The following is a 23,863-nucleotide window of genomic DNA, read 5'->3' on the forward strand; positions in this document are numbered from 1 at the left end:
CGAAAGGACTAAAAATAAACTGTTTCTGTTGCCAGGTTGTCTCGGTAGGCAAAATTCACTAAGTTCATGATGAACACTCATTAAAGTCTCTATCTTTCATGATTTCTGTTTCACACTAAGATTATTCTGATGTTTAAAAATGCTTACTTCATGTTGTATAGAGGTTATGTCAGTTTTTCCTAAAATGATCTGTTTTGTTTTGTTTTTGTTTTAATAGGATTTACCACTTCAGCAGAACAAGAGGCTAAATTAGTCTATACCAATTCTTCCTCTGCTTCTTTCTCTGGTCCTGCTGCTACTCTTCTGCAGAAAATTCCCAATACCCACTTGTCATGTATTGTTACAACTTCTGACCTCTCACCGGGGCCCGGCCATCATTCTTCTTTATGTCAGATTCCTCCAGCTATCCCCAGCATGTCTCACCAGCCAACAATTGTACTGAGCACAGTCCCTGACAATGCTTCTCCCTTCGTGCATCCTGGGACACAGAACGTACCAAGCCCGGCTGGCCTGCCCCGCTGTCGATCAGGCAGTTACACCATTGGCCCCTTTTCCTCTTTCCAAAGTGCTGCACACATCTATAGCCAGAAACTGTCTCGTCCCTCTTCAGCAAAGGCAGGTGAGTGAGAAAATGAAAGGCAGCGTGCAATGTTAGCTCCTCCCCAGCCCCAATAAGGAAAAACAACAAAAACAAAAACAATGCATTCTCTTCCCTTTGCCTTTCAAAAGACACACACACTGTTCTGATGAGACTGAGGAAGTCTTGCATTTGGTCCAGTAGTGTTCATTCAGATACAAAATGAAACAGGGCTTCTTTGAGGTGCTGGGGATACAGAGATGAATAAGACTGTTCTATATAGCAGCAGCTTATAGTCTAGTCAGGAGATTTTCCATCCCAGATCATCATAGACCTGCAAGTGTGCTATATGCATTCTTTCTGATTCAGATAGTTATTTTTCAGTGTATTAAAATTTTTTTTTAACATTTATTGATTATCGAGAGACAGAGAGAGACAGAGCATGAGCATGGGAGGGGCAGAGAGAGGGGGAGACAGAATTTGAAGCAGGCTCCAGGCTCTGAGCTGTCAGCACAGAGCCCGACGCGGGGCTCGAACTCACGAACTGCCAGATCATGACCTAAGTCAAAGTCGATGCTTAACCAACTGAGCCACCCAGGCACCCCTTTTCAGTGTATTTAAAGTCAAGTGTGACCAGAATAAAATAACCAAAGAATTCTTAAAATAAGGTATCTAACTCTAAATGAAGTAGGTAGACTCATATTACCAGTCAAGTTTTCCCCCCATTTTTAATAATAGTTTCATTGAGATATAATTCATATACTATAAAATTCACCACTTGAAAGTGTGCAACTCAGTGGTTTTTAGTATATTTACATAGTTGTGCAGCCAACACCACTGTCTTGTTTTAGAACATTTTCATTATCCCCAAAGAGATCCCCTACCTATTTGCAGTCTCTGCCCGTTTCCTCCTCCCCCCAGCCCTGGCAACCACTGAACTACTTTCTGTCTCTATGGATTTGCCTATTCTGGGCATTTTATAGAAGTGGAATTGTACAGTTAGTGGTGTTTTGTGAATGGCTTATTTCACTTATAATGTTTTCAGGGTTCATTCACGTTGTAGCATGTATCAATACTTCGTTGCTTTGTAGAAATGTAGGCTGAAGAGTATTCCATCGGGCGGATATACCTTACCTTGTTCATTTATTTATCAGTTGATGGGCGTCTGGGTTGTTTTCCCTTATGGGCTATTATGAATATTGCTGCCGTGAACGTTTGTGTACAAGTTTTTGTGTGAACCCATGTTTTCATTTCTCTTGGGTGTGTAGTGGAATCACTGGGTCATACGGTGACTTTATGCTTCCTTTTATTGAGGAACTACCAAACTTTTCAAAGTGACTACACTATCTTGCTGCCAGCAGTGCAGGAAAGTTCCAATTTCTCCCCCTCCTTGCTATCACTAAAACTATTGTCTGTCTTTTTTGACCCACTATTCTAGTTGGTTTGAAGTAAGTAGTGTCTCATATTTATGGTTATCATTTGCATTTCCCTAATGACTAATGAAGTGATGATGAACATCTTTTCATGGGCCTATGGGCCATCAGTATTCTTTGGATAACTAACTATTCAAATTCTTTGCCCATTTTTAAATTGGGGCATTTGTTTTTTATTGTTATGTTCTTTATGTATTCTGGATACAAGTCCTTTGTCAGATACATGGTTTTGAAATATTTTCTCCCATTCTGTTGGTCATCCTTTCATTGTTTTGAAGCACAAAAGTTTTTAATTTTGATGAAGTCTAATACACCTATTTTTCTTTTGTGCTTATGTTTTGGTATCATATCTGAAAAACTATTGCCTAAACTAAGGTCACAAAGTTTTAATTTTTTTTTTTTTTTTTTTTTCAACGTTTATTTATTTTTGGGACAGAGAGAGACAGAGCATGAACGGGGGAGGGACAGAGAGAGAGGGAGACACAGAATCGGAAACAGGCTCCAGGCTCTGAGCCATCAGCCCAGAGCCCGACGCGGGGCTCGAACTCACAGACCGCGAGATCGTGACCTGGCTGAAGTCGGACGCTTAACCGACTGCGCCACCCAGGCGCCCCGGTCACAAAGTTTTATATGTATGGTTTTTTTCTAAGAATTTTATAGTTTAGACTCTTTCATTTAGGTCTTTTTTCATTTAGGTCTTCTTTAATTTTTGTGTATGATGCAGCATAAGGGTCTAACTGTATTCTTTTGCGTATGTACATTCAGTTGTCCCAGCACCGTTTGTTGAAACAGAGTGTTATTTCCCTTTGAATTGCCTTGACATTCTTGTCAGAAGTCATTTAATAGTAAATGTAAGGGTTTCTCTCTGGTGTCCCAGTTCTATTACACTGCTCTATATGTCTGTTTTATGCCAGTACCAGATTGCCTTGTTTATGTAGCATTGTAGTCAGTTTTGAAATCAACAAGAGTGATTCTTCCAACTTTGTTGCTTTCTTCCATATTGTTTAGACTATTCTGGATCCCTTGCATTTTCATGTGAACTTTAGGATCAGCTTGTCAATTTCTGCAAAAATAAGCAGATGGGATTTGGATAGGATTGTGTTGAATCTGTAGATTAGTTTGGGAAATACCTTACTATTGGTCAAGTTTTTAAACACTTTAGTAATATCCATGTTAATATGAGTTACAGCTAAGCTATGTTTTGCAAGTAGTCAATTTGTATTTCTTAATTAGTATCTGATTTCAAATGAAATGGATATTGTAATATGCAGCTTGAATCAGAGATTAAATGTCTACTTTACTAAGTCATAATTATGAATATATGCATGTATGTGTGTCTGTGCTAGTTCTGAGTGGTTATTCTTGTGATTTAATCTTCTAAGATCAATAATAATAGTAATAATAATGTCTGGTTTGAACTTTTTTCTCCCATTTGAGAGAAATTCAGCAAAATTAGTGTCTCCAATACTCTGTATTATCAAAACTTAAAAAACAAAAACAAACAAAAAAACCTTCCTTTTTTACACTTTTCCCAGAGAGGGATAGGGAACAGAAGGAGCTAGTCAGTTCAAAAATATTTTTCAATTTCTGTTGTGATTTATACTTTGACTCATGGATTGTTTATAAGTATATTGTTTAATTTTCAGATAGTTGGCATTCTCTACTTCTTGTAATTGGCTTTTAGCTTATTTCCACAGTGGTCAGAGAACATTCTGAATGGCTTAAAGTAGTAGTAGACAACAATATAGTAAATGACAATAACAGCCTGGAAGTGATTCGAGTTACATTTTTCTGTGGTTATTGAATAGTTTGGGAATGAGATTAAGACATTATTTAACTTTAGTCTTTTTAAAGATAAATATACAGTATGAAATTTCAAAGGTCACCACTAAAAGAGTAACACTATGGAAATTCTAAACCTATGGGAAGAAGAAAAATGGATTGAGCAAGCAGCTTAGAAAAAGCAAGAGAAATGAAACTTAAAAGATGGTAAACCAAGTCCCAATATGTCAAGAATCAAATAAATATAAATGGGTTGGACTTGTTAGAAGAGTTAGAAGAGAAAATATTGAATTTTCTAAAAATCCAACTATATTCTGTTTACCAGAAAGATACACTTTAAAGATAAGAAGAACAAGGAATGGTTGAAAGTAAAAGGATGAAGAACAAAATGCCACGTAAATACCAACCAGAAGAAACATGGTGTAGCTATATTATATATGCTAAAATAGACTTTAAGATAAAAATTTTCTTGGGGCACCTGGGTGTCTCAGTCGGTTAAGCATCTGACTCTTGATTTCGGCTCAGATCATGATCTCATGGTTTGTGAGTTTGAGCCCCATGACGGGCTCTGCACTGACAGCACGGAGCCTGCTTGGGAATCTCCCTCTCCCCTCTTTCTGCCTCTCTCCCAAAAGAAACATTTTATTTTATATTATTTTATTTTTTAAATGTTTATTTTTGAGAGAGAGAAAGAGAGACAGAGCACGAGCAGGGGAGGGGCAGAGAGAGAGGAAGACACAGAATCGGAAGCAGGCTCCAGGCTCCGAGCTGTCAGCACAGAGACTAACGTGGGGCTCGAGCTCACAAAATGCGAGTCATGACCTGCGCTGAAGTTAGTCGCTTAACCGACTGAGCCACCAAGGCGTCCTTCAAAATAAACATTTTAAAAAAAGATATACAATTTTCTTATAGATACAGAGAGTAGTTACATAAGACAGAAGGCAAAGGTTTATTTAGTTCAGCTGAAAGGCAAAACAGTTCTAAATGCCCTTAATAAAATAACATCTAAATATATTAAAAAGATTGATACATGAGGAATCTAAAAATCCCCTTGTCTCAGTGGGAGATTTCCGTGCTTCTATCAGTTACTAATAGACTAAACAGATTTTTTTAAATCAGCATTTGATTTTGAAAAGCATTTAAACAAGTTGATAAACTTTATCAATTGATCATACATAGGACTGTGTACCCAATAATTAGAGAAAACACCTTCTAAAGAACATATAATATATTCATAAAGCCAGTCATGTCCTACATTATAAAATAAGGCAAAATTCACAGAATTGGTATCACAGAGCCACATTCTCTGTCTACATTGCCGTCAAATTGAATGGTGATAACAAAAAGATACAATATATAACAAATCCTCAAATTTAAGAGTCAAACACCAGGTATTGCATGGAAGTGTTGAATCAATATATTGTATACCTGAACTGGAGTTTAGTGAACTGGAGTTAACATAAAAACTTAAAAAAAAAAAATTAAAAGTGTCAAAGAAGAAATCATAGTGGAGGTAAATGTAAAAGTATTAGAACTGAATGGTAATCCAAAAATTGTGTGTCCATATTTGTGGAGGGCAACGAGAGGCAGTATTTAGAGGGAAATTTACTGCCTTAAAACTTATGTTTGAAAAGAAGAAAGGCTGAAAATTAATGTGCTAAATATTTAATTTTAGACATTATAAAGACAACATCATAAATCTAAATAAAAAATAATAAAGATAAGGGCAAAAATCACAGAATTCAGAAATAAAGCACAGTAGAGAATATCGAAGCCAAAAATTCTTTGAAACCTTAAGAAGATGGACAGACTTCTGGTGAGATGGATAAAGAAAAGAGAGAAGACATGGATAAATAATATAAGAAATGGAAAAACAACAGAATGTACATATATTGCATTGGTGACAAAAAGAATACTGTTTTATTCCAATAAAATTGAAAACATACAAAATGGACAAACACAAAGATGTAACTTACTTAAAATTGACTAAAAGGTGAAGAAAGCCTCAACAGCCCTGTAAGTATCAAGATAATTGAAACAATAGTTAAAAAAATTCTCACAAAGAAAATTTGAGGCCCAGGTAATTTCATAAGTAAGTTCTAATAATCTTTCAAGGGGCAGATAATTCCAGTCTTCAGCTCTTCTCGAGAATGAGAAAAGAAACAGTCATCCTCAGTTCATTCTGTATGCCTAGTTTAATCTTAATAACAAAAACCAGTTGAGGATGGTAGTAGAGAGGGAAATTGTAGACAAGCTTCATTTATGAACATACATACAAAAATTCTAATCAAAATGTAAGCTAGCCAAATCCAGCAACATATGAAAGAGACAGGACACCATAAACAAGCTTAGCCAAGGAACAACAGGAAAATCTATAAGAACCGCAGTAGAAAATCTATAAATGACATTTGCATCAACAAATTAAAGGAGGAGAACCATATTCATCTTAGTAGATGCAGAAAAAGAATTTGATAAAATTCTCCACTCATTTGTGATAAAACTCTCAGCATACTAGGAAGGGAAGAAAACTCTCTTGAGCTGAAAAAGGCTATCTGCCAAAACTCTACAAGAGGTATCAGTGTAGGGATGCATGGGTGGCTCAGTCGGTTGAGCATCTGACTCTTAGTTTCAGCTAGGATCATGATCCCAGGGTCGTAGGATCAAGCCCCACATCGGGCTTTGTGCTGAGCATGGAGCCTGCTTGGGATTCTCTTTCTCCCTCTGCTCTGCTCATGTGTGCGCTCGTAAAAAAAAAAAAAGGTATCAGCGTAAATGGGAAAATGTTGAAAGAATTTTTTTTAGTGTTAAGAGCCATAAAAGGATGCCCACCAACATTGCTTCTATTTAATGGTTTACCAGAACCAGCATAGTAAGATAAGGAAAAGAAATGAAAAGCATAAGGATCAAAAAGGAGGAAATAAAGTTTGTTTATTTGCAAACTAGTCTATGTCTACATAGGAAGTAGAAAATAATCAACAGATACATTTTAGAAATAATTATTTTAGCAGTATGATGGCTATAAGATCAATATTAAAAATCAATAGCTTTATCTATATATTAGCAACAAAGAGCTAGAAAGCATGTTTTTGAGGGGTGCCTGGGTAGCTCAGTCAGTTGGGACTCTGACTCTTGATTTCAGCCCAGGTCATGATCCCAGGGTTGTGGGATCGACCTCTGCGTTGGGGTTTTGCACTGAGTGTGGAGCCTGCTTAAGATTCTCATTCATTCTCTCCCTCTCTCTCTCCCTCTCCCTCTCTCCCCATCTCTCCCTCTCTCCCTTTCCCTTCTCCCACTCTCTAAAGGAAAATTTTTTTAAAAAGCAAATCTTTTTGTATTGTGGTTAAATGTATATATAATTTACCATTTTAAATATTTTTTAATATTTTTTAAATGTTTATTTAAAAAAAAATTTTTTTTTTAATGTTTATTTATTTTTGAGACAGAGAGAGACAGAGCATGAACGGGGGAGGGGCAGAGAGAGAGGGAGACACAGAATCCGAAGCAGGCTCCAGGCTCTGAGCCATCAGCCCAGAGCCCGACGCGGGGCTCGAACTCACGGACCGCGAGATCGTGACCCGGGCTCAAGTCGGACGCTTAACTGACTGAGCCACCCAGGCGCCCCATAAATGTTTATTTATTTTTGAGACCGAGAGAGAGAGAGAGAGAGAGAGAGAGAGAGAGAGAGAGAGGAGAGAGAGAGAGAGGAGAGAGAGAGAGAGTACGAGCAGGGGAGGGGCAGAGAGAGAGGGAGACACAAAATCTGAAGCAGGCTCCAGGCTCTGAGCTGTCAGCACAGAGCCCAACATGGGGCTTGAACTCATGAACCATGAGATCATGACTGAGCTAAAGACAGACACTTAACTGACTGAGCCACCCACATGTCCTCCCTTTTGACTATTTTTAAGTATACGGTTCAGTGGCATTAAATACATTCACATTGTTGTGTAATTGTCACCACCAAGACAACAATACATTTAGGGATATATTTCAGAAAGAAAGGAAATTTCGTAAGGCTTTTTGTGAGACATTAGAGAAAACCTAAATAAAATAGATTAAATAGACTATGTGCATGGATGGAAAGAGTCAGTGTCCTAAATGTTTCCATTCTCATCAGATTGGTTCCTAGATTCAATACAATTCCAACCCAAACCTCGACAGGTGTGTTGGTATACTTGACAAGCCCATTCTCAACGGCAAGCATAGAGAGAACCTATGAAGGAAGAAAAATAAGGGGGAGGAACACCTTATTATGACTTATATAAAGATCTGATAATTAAAACAATGTAGTATTGGCAAAGGTATAGGGGATGGACTAACGGAACAGAATAGGAAGTTAGAGACAGTCACACAGATAGATGGAACTTTGATACATGACCAAGATGGCATTGTACATAGGGGAAAGGGAGGGGTTTCTCAATATGTGGTGCTGGGATAATTGGTTAATGATACAGGAAAAAAATGAAATTAGGTCACTGAGTCATACTATGTGTAAAATCAATTTCAGATGCGAAACTTAAAACTTCTAGGACAAAATAAAGGAGACCCATCTTTGAGATCGTAGGATACGAAACAAGTGAAAACATAAACAAAACTCCCATAAATTAATACGAAATAGAGAACCCAAATGGAAAAATGATCAGTGGGATCAGAAAAGAGGTAACACATGCTTGGCATCATTATTAATCAGTGAATGTAAGTGGAGACTACAGTGAGAGATTTTTCACCCCCTTGGAAGTGGGAAGAATTAAGATATTTCATAATACTAAGTGTCGAAGGGATGTGGAATCAATAGGAACTCTCATATTTTGTTTGTGGGAATGTAAAAAATGCCACTTTGGCATGATCACATAAATTTGGAAATGTACATACTCTGTGATTCAACAATCCCATTCTTAGGCATATGCATAAAAGAGGTTCTTCCACATGTGCACCAGGAAATGTTTTCAAGAGTGATCATCGCTGCACTGATAATAGCAAATAGCAAATAATAGCAATGAGCTTGAAATAACCAAAATACCCATTGATGGGAAATAGAAAAAGAAGTTGTGGTGTGTTTGCAAAATGGATTGCCAAGCAGCAGATAAGTTAAGGAATGTTAGCTATACCTCGCAAAGATGAATCTTGAAAGTATGGTATTAAATGACAAGAGCAAATCCTAGGAAACTACGATAGCAAGATACCACTTTCGTAGAGCACAAAACCAAGCAAAATTATCTAGTATTTTATTTAAGTATGCATACACAAACCCCACAAATACATAATTAGAGATACTTCTAAAAAGGAAGGGAATGAATGGTAAGGGGAGGGAGGTAAGGGATGTCTCAAGGGAGCACAGGCTTGTTGCACATTAATTGGTAATGTGGTTTTGAGTTGGATAGTAAGTTCACAGCATTCATTATAGTATTCTTTATAACAACACATCTGTTATAAATAATATTTTCTATGTATCTCACAATAAAGTCAACATGGAAAAGTTACAGATTTTTTAAAGCAGATTGTGTATACCAAGTGATCCCAGTTATATAAGGACAGAAAGGAAACACATTGTAGTGTTCCTACTTTCCTGGGTTTAAAAATTTTTCCGGTGAGATGTGTGACTTCCATCATAGAGAAAATATGAACCTTGATTTTATGTTAAATAATTTCTTTTTACCAGAATTTCAGTGCCCCCAGATAATAGAACACTGTGATATTACAGTTGGAAAAAGAGCATTTAAATCTGAAAGGAAAATGAGTCACTTGGAAATCTAAGAGTATTGCTGTTTTTGTATCTAAATACACTGTTTTGCTTTTTTCTGTTTTCCCCTTTGAGCTTGGTAAGAAAGACTGTGGCTAATTTGGCAGTAGCTGTTACAGACAACTGACCAGAAGAGTCACATAACAAGAAATAATGAGTTTTAAAACTACATTTTTTAGTCATTATGATTAGTAAATTCTAGGAGTGGTTGTTCCCCACTGCCCGTGATGAAATCTCGTGTGTGTGAAGCTTTCATAATAAACAAAAACATAGTTAATAAATGCTTGTAACAACTTGGCGGTAAGAAGAGTTTCTTGTGCATGGTAAGGATTTAGTTTTATTCGTGTGAGCATTCAAAGATAGTTTATTGCTCTTTAAGTTGTCAAGATCCTTGGGATTCAGTCAAGTATCTGTTGGCTGACATTTGTTTGTCATCACCCTAAGTTTTTCAGGGCTTTTGTCCGAAGTGGGTAAAAACTTTTCTCTCTCTCTCTCTCTCTCTCTTTTTTTTTTTTTTTAAGCAGGGTCATGCCATCCAAACAAGCTGCATTTGGGAGTGGCTAAAACACAAAAAGAGGGAGAAGATGATTCTCCATCCAGCAAACGGTACAACCCAAGTATGGTTACGGCCGAGCTCCAGCGGCTGGCTGAGAAGCAGGCGGCCAGACAGTATTCCCCATCCACCCACATCAGTCTCCTCACCCAGCAGGTACGGACAGTTGGGGGACCGAAGAGCTCTTTGGTTCCGAGGATTGTATCAACAACAGGGCGCTCTGTCCTTCCCTGTCTTTGCTCGTCTCCCATATGCTGATGCCTGTTGAAGGAGGATGCGTTGGTGTGAGCTGAAGAGTGAAAGTGTTCTCTTCATCTGTAAAGAAAATAAGCTTCTGTTACAGGTATTCCACAGTTAAGTCTGCTGCTAGCTCTGATGTCCTCATTTTATGGATAAACAGACTTGAACGTTCAGCTGTCAAATACACATTTAAAGGATCTTTAAAAATAACTTCTTTCTTTGGTATGATTTTCCAGTGAGTTCTAGTCTTGTAAATCTTTTTACCAGAATGCCGTAACATTACCTTTTAGTTTTTTTCTTTCTTTTTTTTTTTTTTTTCCAACTGTACCACCTTTCATCTCATGATCTCAGGACGTGTTCTGGGCACTGGTTAATAAAGTATTCCAGCACACCTTTAGTCAACACATATCATTTGCCCCATTTTACAGATGGGGGAAACTGAGGCTGGAAGAAGTGATATAATCAAGATCATTCAGAAAGCTGAATAGATGGAAGTAGATACCAGAATTTTGACCTTAAGCTATATGTATGATAATAAGCTTATAACACAATAAAGTTAGATGAAACTTGCACAGGAACTTTGGGAGTGTTTTTGCCCTCCTCGCTGATTATTCCCATGGTATTTAACCAGAAGTGGAAACCATATCTTCTCCCTTTCCTTAATGCAAAACGGTATCAAAGTCCTCCAAAGAAATTATTATGATTTAACTCCACGGTAATATTTTGCTATCTCTCTGTTGCATCCGAGTCTTAATTAGTGGCAACTCTGTAATGATAATCAAGTCTAGAACAAAGTGAAGCTGAAAATTACTTCCACCACATGTTAAAAGTAGGCAACACACTGCTCCCTGGTGGCGCCCTGTTTCTCTGTATAAAATTGAGAACCAAAATTAAAGGTCAGGTTTAGCTTTACTTCAGCCTCATCCCAGTGTGTGAGGCTGTACTGAATTTTCTTTTAAAAATCCCTACTCGTTTGAAGGGATCAGATGAGGAGGCCCGATTTGAAATAGGAACACAGGATCCTACAAGGGCAGTGCGGAGACTTGACGGGCTGGCGAGTTAGATTTTAGTGTTGGAGCGCTGGGAAGAGGGACTAGAATGTCATGACCATGGTCGAATGGGAAGGAACTTTGAAACGTGAAGTGGCTATGAGGAAGGGAGAGGGCCAATGATCCGCTACACGTTTTTTCACCGGGTCATTGACAAGAGTGTATGCTTCTAGTTTATAAATGAGCAGCTAGAAGCACCCAGGCATTAGGGAATTTTCTTTGCAGTCACAGTAAGAAACATAGCCAATATTAGTGTTTACATATTTTCAACTTCTGTCATTGGGTAAGCTACGAAGCTTGCAAAATGGCAAGATTCTGATCCTGTGGACTCCAGGGTGATTGTATCCTAATTGGAAAATAATTTCCTTTAGTCCATCTTTCTTATCTAAGGAGAACTTCAGTGCCAGTGAATTCAAAGTCCATCAGACTCCTATTCATAGGAATCTGAACTTGCCATTAGATGTCAGTCTTAACTTTTAAAGTCTGGTAAGAGGGTAGTTGGTGCTTGGTACAGTACTGAGGGAGGGGCCGTAGTATGTAATAAGCAGGGTAGGGTGGTAGAAAGCGAACTAGACTAGCCCGCTGAAGATCTGTCTTCTGCCACTGACTAGCTGTGTGACCTCGGACAGTTGACTCAGCTTCTCTCAACCTCAGGGTCTTTATTTGTTGGGGAAAATGTAACAGGGTCCTGAGGATAGTATGCAAAAACTTCTTTGTAAAGTCTAAATGCCATGTATTTGGGAAATACTGGTATTTCAGCCATAAAAGGCTTCAAGTAATAAATTACTTAAAAAAATTTTTTTTTAATGTTTATTTTTGAAAGAGAGAGAGACAGACATACAGAGCACGAGCCAGGGAGGGGCAGAGAGAGAGACAGAGACATAGAATCTGAAGCAGGCTCCAGGCTCTGAGCTGTCAGCACAGAGCCCGACGTGGGGCTTGAACTCACAAGCTGTGAGATCATGACCTAAGTAGAAGTCGCATGCTTAACCGACTGAGCCACCCAGGTGCCCCAAGAATAAATGATTTTTAATTTGATTTCAAAAAGTTAAGTTTTTGGATAAAATGTACTGTTACCAAAATGAACTTTGTTATTGAAAAGCTCAATTATGTTATCTGGCTCCTTCCCCTCAGAGAAAGCAATTCCTTAATTTGGAATTTGGAAAATTCTTTTATTCTTCTTCTAGTAAATAATAACTTATTAGAGTGGCTTCGTATGGGCTCTGGCTCTTGTGTTTACTGGGGGGCGGGGGGGGGGGGTGCAGACCCAAAGTGGGGGCAGCTCTGCCCTTCTCTCTCAACTTGGACCATGAAACCTTCAACGCTGCTTCAGCAGAAGCAGCTTTGTGTTCGGTAATCACTATAAGTGCTTTTTACCTGTGATTGTTTCCAGTTCCTGTTTTGTGTTTGTGGTTTTTTTTTTTCTTTTTTTCTTTTTTCTTTCTTTTTTTATCCAGTAGGATTGATACTTTCTTAATGTTTTCTGATTGTTTTGTTTTGTCTTTACTAATTTTCTTCCTTCTGCTTTTTCTAGCTTTATTTCCTCCCAGTTTCTTGAGTTGGGTACTTATTTTCATTCCCTCTTGTTTGTCACTATATTGAAAGCTGTGAATTTTCCTCCCAAGTGTCACTTTCATTATTTCCCATAAGCTGATGTATCTTTACCTTGCTCTTTTGGGTAAGGTATTAAGAGACCTACTACTAAATAAGGAACACCGATGTTAAATTATTTGTGTTTTGGAAGATAAGTATAAAAAATTGAAATCCTTGGGTCCATTTTTGAAAAATCATTTTATTTTGTCTGTAATTTCAACTACCTAGTCCATTAAAGCTTTTAGTGGCATTCTTTATAAAACTTTTAATTCAAATGTGGTTTTTTAAATTTATTCATTCAAAAACATTTTATTAAGCTGTTAGGAATGTTCCGGACTTTGGTACTAAGCCACGGGGATGATATAAGACATAGTCCTTGGCATGAAAAAACTCACAATCTGGTAGGGGTGACAGCCACATAAACACATGAGAGTTCTAGCATGGAAAATGCACAACAGAGATATTTCTAGGGGATAAACAGTACGACCAAAAGAGGTGACACCTAACCCAGCCTGTGTATGGGAGTGAGAAGACCAGAGCAGCCTTCTTGGAAGAGATTGTGTTGAAACTGAATCTAAATGGTGGACCTGTGGGTGGAAGAAGAAGGGTGAGGACAGGTTTCAGAACACAAGCTAGCGTGCATGCATGTATATATGTATGCATGTATGTATAACAGCAGGCTGGTTAGTGGTATTGGACGATAGGGAATCAGCAGAGAGCAGCTAGGATGGAAGCTGGAAGAGAAGACAAGGGCTGATTTAAAGGAGAGCTTTCTCTGTGAAGGAACTTCTCTATATCTCACAGGTGACGGGCCATAGAGACCCAGTCGGCTTTGCCTTTCAGCTGGACCGCTCGGGTAGCTGGAGGAGGGCAGATCGGAGGGCGGGGCAGCATCACCGCTTTTCCTTCCTGCTCACTGGTGACCACGCCGAGGAAAAGTGAGCTAGCCAAAAGTAGAGAAGCAAAGTACTCCGACAACCCCAGAATTTGATCATAAAACTCTGCAGCACCAAGGATTTACATCAGAGGCTAAATTCTTATGGATTTGCATGGCTAGAAACAGAACCCTTATTTATTAGCTTGTAACAACTTTCACTACCTCTGTTATGATTTAACCTTATTTATAGCCAGGAACACCTAAGAACCTCAGACTTTTCCTTGCCCCACGAAGTGGCCACAGTAGCCACTTCAGAATGCTTGCCAGCATGTGTATGCTTTCAATATGCTGGAAAGAGATAACGTGTCCTTAGCGTATGGTTATTCAGCATCTGAGCAGAGAGCAGGTCAAATGTAGTTCTTTCCCTTGACACCTGAGAGGCTGATTATCTTTGGGGGACGGGATTCTTTAGAAGCCAGAGTGTACATCCCTGAAAGCAGGGTTTTCTGGGAGCATCTTTCACCTGCTGGGTGGGGGGAGCGCTGCGGTAGCTGACAGGGCGCTGGAGGAGATCTTGAGTCTCCCTTTCTCCACTTCACTCAGTGCTGGGAGACGTATGCGTTAGCCCTGCAGCACTCTGCGCCCACGTTGCCCTTTGTGGTTACGGCTGTTCGTGAGCAGAAGAATGTGGCGAAGGAGCCCGGCTCTGTGGTGAGGAGTGGGAGGCTGCGACTCAGAGGGAGCGCTGGCCCTCTCTGTGCGGGCGAGTGTGAGATTTCAGGACCAGCTATCATTAGGAGCAGCTCCAGCTCCTCCAGCCTGGGAGTTTAATCAAAGGAATAAGAGCAGACCACCCAGGCGAGGGCTCCAGGGCGAACGAATGTGCTGTGTCAGTCTCTGTTCCCCAGCCAGCCGGTGCCCGGGATGTGGCCAGGCCTCCTGGAAATGTGCTGACAGATACATAGGAGGGAGGAGACACTTTCTGCTTCTCACATTTTTCATGAAGATGGAGAGTGGAAAAGAAACCAATTCCGTTTCTTTCATTTTTTGCTCCTGACCCTGATACTTTTCTAGAGCAGTTCTGGAGAAGGGTGTATGCCGAGGTGTGGAATGTTTGGTTTCCACTGGCTACTCGTTCCTCTCAGTCACTCATGTATCAAGGAATTCTCTATCATTTCTTCTGCTTCAGCAGCTGCCACAGTAGACCTTGAGTGAATCTTAATTTCAAAATTTCCAATTTGAAGGTGAAATTGGCAGAGAGAGCTAGCTAAATTTCTGAAATGATGACGAATGTTCTCCAGAACCGAGGCGGATGGCACCCAGTTTATCACAAGGTTGGGCGCTGGGCACTGGGCACTCTCCCCCTGCCTCCTTAGCGTGCCTGGACACGTTTGAACTGCTGTACATTTGGGTTCTGATTGGGTGGTTGTTTTCCAAGTCTAGCTCCATTTTGTTCTGTATTCTTTCTGGGTAGAAAAAGTTGCACTTTTTTTTATCGTGTACATTACTCTTTCCCATTTCTAGAAACAGAAAAGGATAAATAGAAAAAGCAGGAGTTCTTGAGTCAGTGAGACCTTGGACGAGTTACTTAACATCCCTGTGCCTTGATTTCCTTTTCTGTAAAATGGGGTAATTTTAGTATTGAGACTAATTCTCCTCCTCGATCCCTGTGCCTCCCGGCTCTAGGACCTAGTTCCAACTGATCCTATTTAATTCCCTAGCTCCTCTGTCTCTCAAGGCTTTCAGCCCCAGTTTTCCTTAGTTCCTTAGCCTACTCTGTGGTCTCTTGTTCTAGTAACCTTTCTTTCACCCTGCCACCCCCAACCCCCACAAGCTCTTGTCTTCCCTGTACTGCCATCTTGTTTTAAAATAACATGCCCTTGGGGCACCTGGGTGGCTCAGTCGGTTAAGTATCCGGCTTTGGCTCAGGTCATCACCTCGCGATTTGTGAGTTTGAGCCCCATGTCGGGCTCTCTGCTGACAGCTCAGAGCCTCAAGCCTGCTTTGGATTCTGTGTCTCCTTCTCTCTGATCCTCCCCAGCTCTCTCTCTCTCGCTCTCTCTCTCTCTCTCTCTCTCTCTCTCAAAAATAAACGTTAAAAAAAATTTTTTTAGTAACATGCCCTTGCTGCCCAGGTCCCCGACCCCTTCCCCTCCACACTTACTCTTACAGTCTGACCTTATCTCTTACATTTTGTCCAGCTCTCAGAGATTGCTGATGACCTTGGATTGCCAATCTTGGTCACCTATTTTTAATCCTTCTTCTCCCTCAGCATGTGGTACTATTATTGACCACCTCCTACCTGAAAACTTTTCTTAGCTTCTCCAGCCCTTTAGTTCTTCCTCTAAGAGCTCATCCTCCTCTTTCCCCTGAAAACTAGATTCCATTTGCAACATGTGTTTTTTTTAAATATAATTTATTGACAAATTGGTTTCCATACAACACCTACCAGCACCCAAAATACCCAACGTATTGTAAACATATTTTGAAAATATTCAAAGAAGTATTCAGTACTCAAAAACCTATTTGTTCTTTCCCTTTTTTCTCTCTGTATTGGTGGCACTGCATTTCTTGGCATTTAGGTATGGAGCCTTTGATTTATCACTGTCTCTGTTTGCGTCTTGATTCTCTGTACATCCAGGCAATTGCCAATTCTTGCTGATTCTGACTCCATAATGTCTCATATATGTCTTCTCTGTTTCACTTTCACATCTGCTGTCCTGCTTAAGACCTTAATTATCTCAACTGGACAGCTGCAGTTACCTCCCAAAGGGTCCCCTGCCCACCCTGGTCTTGGCTGTAAAGGAATCTTCTGGAATCACAAGTCTGATGATAATACTCCTTTGCCCAAGAATCTCGAGGGGGCTTTCTGTTATCTACAGTGTGGAGCCCAAGCTATTAAGTGTTATTCAAAGCCTTTATTTAGAATCTGGCTCCGGGCTACTTCCCCGGCCTGTCCTCGCCCATCACACATGTTCTTGTGCAAGTCACTCAGAATTTGTTAGTCTCCACGCCTTAAGTTTTGCTATCTTCTCACGGGAAATGTTCCCCTGTTACCATGTCTAACCTTATGCATTTGTCCAGGCTCCACATAGTTGCTGTTGGTTCTCACGCCTTTCCTGGTATAATCTGAAAGCAGCCCCTGTACTCAGAGGGCAGGGAGAGACTAAAGAAGGAGGCAGACCACTCGAGGTTGGTAGGTGGCAATTTTAATAATAGCAGAGGGAACTTACATAGGAGGCTTGTTTTGGGCAGCAAGACGAATGGCTCCCCACACCTGCCCACCAGATCTTATAAGCTTATAAAGAGTCGCTAACTGGGCTCAGCTATATATACCATGCAGGTGTTTTCAACACAACATCATCATCTCAAGGCCATGTCCCTGGAGCAGCCTCTAGAAGCGCTAACAGCAAGTGGAGCCCACATTCCAAGGACAGGGGAGGAGGGGCTGAGAAGCTTCTGAGTTCCCGGAGCCAGCTCACAGGTCAGGTGGCGGCCACGTCTTTCTCATGACGTTTCCAAACAGGTGCCCCTTCACTCATATACATGCCACTTCACTCATCACACTGTGCATGTCCAGATAGCTGTCTCCTTCGACAGATGGTGGGCCCTTTGGGGGCAGTGTCCTCTGCTGCCTCAGAACCTGACTCATGGGTAGTACTCAGGAAATGTGCTCATGCTATTGGACTGGAAGTTTCTTGGTTAAGGATGGGGACTGTGTCCATGTTTTCACCCATTTTGTTTTCGGCTTGGTATATGGTGTGCACTCAGTACGTTTTTGAATAAAGAAATGAATGCAGAACCCACTGCTGCCCCAGCCAGAAGTCATCTTTCCATTCTCCATGCTCCTTTAGCCCCTTATTAGTCTCTCTGTAGAGTAAACCCATTATAGTGATGTTTCATCTCTTATTTCTTATTGAGTTATAATCTATGTGATGGCAGTTCTTTCTAATCCATCAGCTAATTCAGCACCCTCACACTAGCTAGGTACTTATCACATCCCTGCTAAGTTGAAAAGAATTTCTCTTCTGTATTTTGTTGGTTTCTACATTGTTTTATTTTTAAATATTTATTTTTTAAATGTTTATTTATTTGAGAGAGTGCACACAGGTGAGCGGAAGAGGGGCAGAGAGAGAGAGAATCCCAAGCAGGCTCTGTGCTGACAGTGTATGCTAGACCTCATGAACCTTGAGATAGTGACCTGAGCCAAAATCGAGAGTCGGACGCTTAACCGAATGAGCCACCCAAGCGTCCCAGTTTTTTTATATTCTTTTTGAAACTCCTGCTCTTCCATGTTTCTTTTTTTTTTTTTAACGTTTATTTATTTTTGAGACAGAGAGACAGAGCATGAACGGGGGAGGGTCAGAGAAAGGGAGACACAGAATCTGAAACAGGCTCCGGGCTCTGAGCTGTCAGCTGTCAGCTGTGCTGAGAGCTCAGAGCCCGACGCGGGGCTTGAACTCACGGACCGGGAGATCATGACCTGAGCCGAAGTCGGCTGCTTAACCGACTGAGCCACCCAGGCGCCCCCCATGTTTCATTTTTATTGGGAGTACCACACTGCCCTTCAGAATAAAGCAGCTGACATTAACTGAATGTCTATTTTGCACCAGGCACTGTGCTAAGAACTTTATGAGCATTATTTCTTTAACCCTACGGTGTGGATACTTATTTTTTACAGATGAAGCAAATAGAAGCTGGAAGGAAAGATGACTGTGCTAAGGTCATACAAATGGCAGATGGCTGAATCAGGACTCAAACCCAAGTCTGTGTGATGCCATGCTCTTTCCTTTAGTGTTTTCCTACCTCCTCCTGTTTGATTCAGGACTCTAACCTTGCGTCAGCTGAACACTGCTGCAGTTATAGCAAAGCCAATGATTGAGCCTACAAGAGAGAAACAAATTGAACTTCCTGAGTTCATGATGAGAAGTGCTTCTCCAAGCTCCAAAGCAGGTTGAGAAATGTGCGGGTCTGTCTAGATGATCAGTTACTTGTTGAGCGAACACTTCATCAGATTATTTTATGGTGAAATCATAAATTTGCCTAATCTTTTGAGCAGGCAAAATTCGGCCTTCTTAATTTGCAGTGATGCAAAAAGATCTATTTATCACTGGTGGTGGCAGCCCCCATCGACTCATAAAAACCAAATGTATAAACTGGAAACACTACAAAGTGATTTGGTGGTTTTGTAAGGTTTCCCAGGAATGTCTCAAATCTTAATCTGGAACTCTTTCCAGATTTTGGAGCACTGAATGTCGATATGTGTATGTGTATCGTGTAAATGACAGTGTTCAACAGAGAGGGGGGTGCATGACAAGAGAACTTAGTGCCGATGTACTGGGGCTGCAGAGATTCCCAGCTTTTCCTAGCCCCGTTTAGATTTCGATTAATGTTCTGACTCGTGTCTCCCGGTGATCAGAGTGTAAATCCCTTGAGGCTCATTTTATTGGGATCCAGGAGTTGACACAGGAGTTGAAGCTGTCTTAAAACACGTTGGTTGTTGTGGCTGATGATTTTATAAATTCTCAGGAAGTGGCCTTAAAAGAATGGTTAGAAAGGTAACTGTGTAAGGATGATTTTGTTTCATGTTCTTGATTGAATGTATGCTCTAAAATTTCTCTAGTGATGAGAATGATGTAATAAGTGTAGATCTGGCACTTTTGGTTTTCCTTTTCTCCTGAGTGAAGTGGATTCTGGTCCACTGGTGTTTCCTATTCAAGGCCTGCCTTTTGTTCTAGCTACATACACTAGAACAAGTCAGGAAGGACTTGCCACTTCATTGCCCCTGTTCCAAATCATTCGGAGCCCCATGGTCAGGAGAATGAAAGTTTCGGTAGCATGCTCAATTGATTTAGTCATATTCTGATGAGCCTTTGCATGTGAATAACATAGAGAGCATTGTTCTCAAGATGATATTGGTGTAGTTCTGAGGACATTATGAATGCAGATTTAGACAAATTAATCTTCGTAACATTCTGAGTGATTCTTAACCCTTTTTGAGTCAGAGATCCCTTTGAGAATTGAATGAAGGCTATCTTGTTCTGAAAAAAAAAAAAAAAATGTGCGGGGCGCCTGGGTGGCTCAGTCGGTTGAGCGTCCGACTTCGGCTCAGGTCGTGATCTCGCCATCCGTGAGTTTGAGCCCCGCGTCCGGCTCTGTGCTGACAGCTCAGAGCCTGGAGCCTATTTCAGATTCTGTGTCTCCCTCTCTCTCTGACCCTCCCCCATTCATGCTCTGTCTCTCTCTGTCTCAAAAATAAATAAACGTTAAAAAAAAAATTTTTTTTAAAAATGTGTACTCAGACTTAGAAATTTGCATTAATTTCAAAGGCTTCACAGATACTTTCCAATGAGGCTCCCTCTTGGTACAACCAGGGACCCACGGTCTCCACGTTAAGAACCTCTGAAAACTTTAAGGTAGCATATAGCCAGTAATATTGATAATTTGGCCAAAAATGACCACTCCAGATCTATGATCATCTTTGCTTCACACATTCTTTATATTATTTCAGTGATATCCCCCGACTAGGGTATAATCTTGATGGAAGCAAGGAGTTTTGTTTTGTTTTCACTGTTCACTCCATGCTGAGAAGAATTCCACCGAGTAGCTGATAAATATTTGTTGGATTAATGATACGATCTTCTGAAGCCCCGTCTCTAGACTTCGCCTGAGCTATGCCAAGATTGTAAGTTGCGTTGGGAGCGCTAGGCCACCAGTTTGCTCACGTGGTAGCTATTATTTGGTGTTTCACATTGAATTCCCAACCTCCATTTTGATAAAAAAGATACATGACATTTGCAAACAGCCTAGTGAACCTGAGGTTCAAGATCTGTTTCACGCAAGATAAAAGAAAGGGAAAACCCAAAGTGCCAGATCCATACTTACTACATGATTTTCATCACTGGAGAAACATTAGAGAATGTATGCAACCCGATCTCAAATGGAGTGTCAGCCGTTTGCAGTTTCACTGCCAAGAAGAAACATAACAGCAGAGACGTTGTGCAGACAAGGAGCAAAATCTGTACGCACAGCTCTTATTTCCCACATTTGAGAACCTTGCCCAAGGCTTCAAGACCAGGAAGAACGTGTCTCTAAAATTATGCAGGGCACTAGCAAGAGCAACACTTGCCTCTCTCTAATCACTGATTATTTTATTTCCCATTATTCCGAAGCTAGCCTTCCAGTGACAGTAATCACTTTTCCACTCACTGGTGATTCTAGCTTCTAGCTAGAGGCTGTGTGTGTGTGTGTGTGCGCGCGCGCGCACGCGCACGCGCACGCGCGCACTTGTGAGTAGATGAGACCCACTTCATTCAGTATATAAATGCTTTTGTGCCTGCTGGGCTAAGCTCGGAGGATACAACAGTGAATGAGATATAGTAATTTGTGGGCCAAGATAGGCAAATAAGCCTACAATTATAATACAGTACAAATCATGGCATGAAGTTCTTTCAGCCCTACCTCTAGGCTCTTGAAGCAGTTTAGTGACAAGGATCCTTTGCAGCTAAGGGAGATTGTTTATGAAAAATAAAGTTGACATTGGGAAGTAAAATGCAAGATGGTAGCAACTAGATTTCGGGATCCTGCTGCGCTAAAGTGGTTTGAAGGACCTTCTTAGAGCCAGTGATGAAACACCATATAAACTGATCTTTCGGTTTGCATGTTGGGGGTAATCCCTGCCTCCTGGCATAGCCCTCTCTAGATTTGCTGGTTGTGTTTTTCTAAGCAGCAATGATAAACCTTGGAACTGTGTTAAGAAAGGTAAAAGCCACGTGACAATCCACCAGCCCCAGTTAGCAGAAGGCTGCATTTGTAGATAAATCGTATCTATAGAGAGCATCTATAGAAATGGAGAATGTGGTCTGCTATGCACGGAGATTGTCTTGTCCTTAAGGGACTGATGGCATATGCATACACAGAGGCAGATACCAGTTGATGATTGATGGGCTCGAGGGCTCACGCTGGATGCCGGCACCTTCGGTTTTTTTCATTAACCTGTGTTGTCTTTCCAAATATCTCCTAAAACTTCACCATTCTTAAATATCAGTCTGTTTGATTTTGTTATTCCATGGTGGAGCTGGAAATTACTACCCGTGTGGTCATTAAACACTGATTTAGGGCAAAGTGTGGCTGGAATCTAGGATTCCATAGTCACCACCTTGAGGTTCAGAAGAAGATGCCCAGAGAGTATCCTTCAGGCCAGAGCCACCTCTTATTACTATTTTTGGTTTCAGACTCCTGACTGGAATTCCTAGCTTTGGTGGCTTGGGCTAGATAGTGTATGATCCAATGACTTCTTTTGCCCACCAGGCCTCAGGCCTAGACCCAAGCCATCTAGTCAGACCTTTCCCCCCAAGGCCCACACCCTAATCTTGATCATCAAACCATTCTACTGTTGAAGAGAGGCATGGCAAGATAATCTAAGGACAGGCATACTTGCACTAAGGCCCACTCTTTGACCATCCCTTCTTAAAATGCCAGGCAGCACCATCTTGCTTTGCCAGCTGTGGGAAGATGTATCCAAAAGAGGGCTGATCCAAGAAGAAACCATGAACAATGAACACATGAATTTAAGAGTGTTTATCGGCAGATTACAAAGCAGGTCTCTAGCTCCGTGGTCCAGCACTCCTGAGCCTAGGAGGGAAGTGAGTAGAGGCCAGCAATGGCGTGTCCTGCATCCCGACCTCCGTACCTCTTGCCTGACTACCGTGGCTCTCGACGAATCTTAGTTTTCCTTAATAGCTCCTTTCTCCCCAGCCCATGAAACAGCACTAGATTTTTCTACCCACACCACGATTCTGACATAGCACTACTCTATCAGAACCCTTCAGCAAGCTTACTGTTACCTCTTAGATTAAGAGCAAAATGTTTAGTCTGGCATTCAGTGATCTCCCCAAGCCATTTTTTCTTTCTGTTCCTATCTTTTATTGCTCTGAGATTTAGCCAAATTAGACTGCTTCCTATTTCTCAGACATTCTTCCTGCCTATCTGTTTCTGCATTTTGACTTAACGCTTTTTCCCTCTAGGAACCACCACCATCCCACCACCCCCACAGCAATCCTACTGCCTATCCTTTTAGGCCTAGCTCAGATGTCTTTGAATTTCCTTAGCATTTTTATTGTGGCAGTTATCACATCCTAGAGGCCTTGAATATTGTTCTCTGTTTCTATGTGTCTTGTCTCGCTAGATTACCAGTTCCTTCATGGGTAACGTTTTAATGGGCCACATTTTAATCTGTGTATACCCCTAAGATTTGACCCAAGACCTTGCTTATATGAAGCAGGTTTGGACTTCTTTTGAGCATTCAGGTGTGCAGCATTTCTAGAGCATGGCAACTACAGCAACAGTGATCTAGTTAGGCCTGGCCCTGGATCCTCTTTGGATACCAAAAGGTTATGTATCTGGGTGGGTGGTGGGTATATTCTGGGAAGCCATCAGGGCAATGCCATCATATTTTCATTATAACACTGGCAGCAAACAGCAAACAGCAGTAACAAGCAGTAACACTTGGGCGGGCCAGCAGCCGGAAATTGGCCTCCCTCTCTGTGTTTCACCTACCCCCTTTACAATCCATCACCTGTATTTATTCCCGCTGTAATTTAAACACCTGTCTAGATGGAATGCGCACAATGTGTCCCTACCCCACACATTCAGATATTTGCTCACCTGCCTGATTCGGAAGGCTGGCTCTAAAATAAACAGCGTTTTGGTATTACAAGAAAAAATGCACCGAGGTCACCGTGGCAATGGACATGAAGAAGGGAATGGGAGTGGAACCTCTGGAAGAGCAGCCCCGGGAGAGTGGAGCAGAGGAGGGGGAGGAGCAAGGGGTGAAGCATCTGCCTAAGGCCTAGGCAGCGGTGGGTGGGATCCTGTGACTAGATCTCCCCGCAGGCAATCATTCACTTAGCTGACCAGCTAGAGAAAGGCTGGGGTGGAGGAATATTTACCAAGTTTAATTTTTAGGCTTAAATGTCTTGGTTATTTATTTTTTTTCCTTTTAATGATTTTTAAGAGAGGAG

At 41.0% G+C, this 23,863-nt stretch overlaps 1 protein-coding gene across 23 annotated transcripts in view; it reads left to right on the forward strand.

Annotated features, from left to right (window-relative positions):
• TTLL5 (tubulin tyrosine ligase like 5) overlaps positions 1-23,863 on the forward strand; it is a 299,024-nt gene that overhangs the window by 118,411 nt on the left and 156,750 nt on the right. For 19 of the 23 annotated variants that reach the window (XR_002074563.2, XR_002074564.2, XM_053889627.1 and 16 more), the window contains 2 exons: positions 218-619; positions 10,051-10,238. Coding sequence is in view for 21 of the 23 variants with exons in the window: in XM_053889627.1 (XP_053745602.1) it covers positions 218-619; positions 10,051-10,238 (590 nt within the window). In the remaining 2 variants the exon portion in view is untranslated. Of the gene's footprint in view, positions 1-217; positions 628-10,050; positions 10,239-23,863 lie in introns of those variants that run through there. The other 4 variants (XM_053889622.1, XM_053889630.1, XM_053889631.1 and 1 more) reach the window with 2 other exon arrangements.

This window comes from Panthera pardus, unplaced genomic scaffold, assembly GCF_024362965.1.
Source record: "Panthera pardus isolate Hobbes unplaced genomic scaffold, ASM2436296v1 HiC_scaffold_24, whole genome shotgun sequence".
NCBI lineage: Eukaryota > Metazoa > Chordata > Mammalia > Carnivora > Felidae > Panthera > Panthera pardus.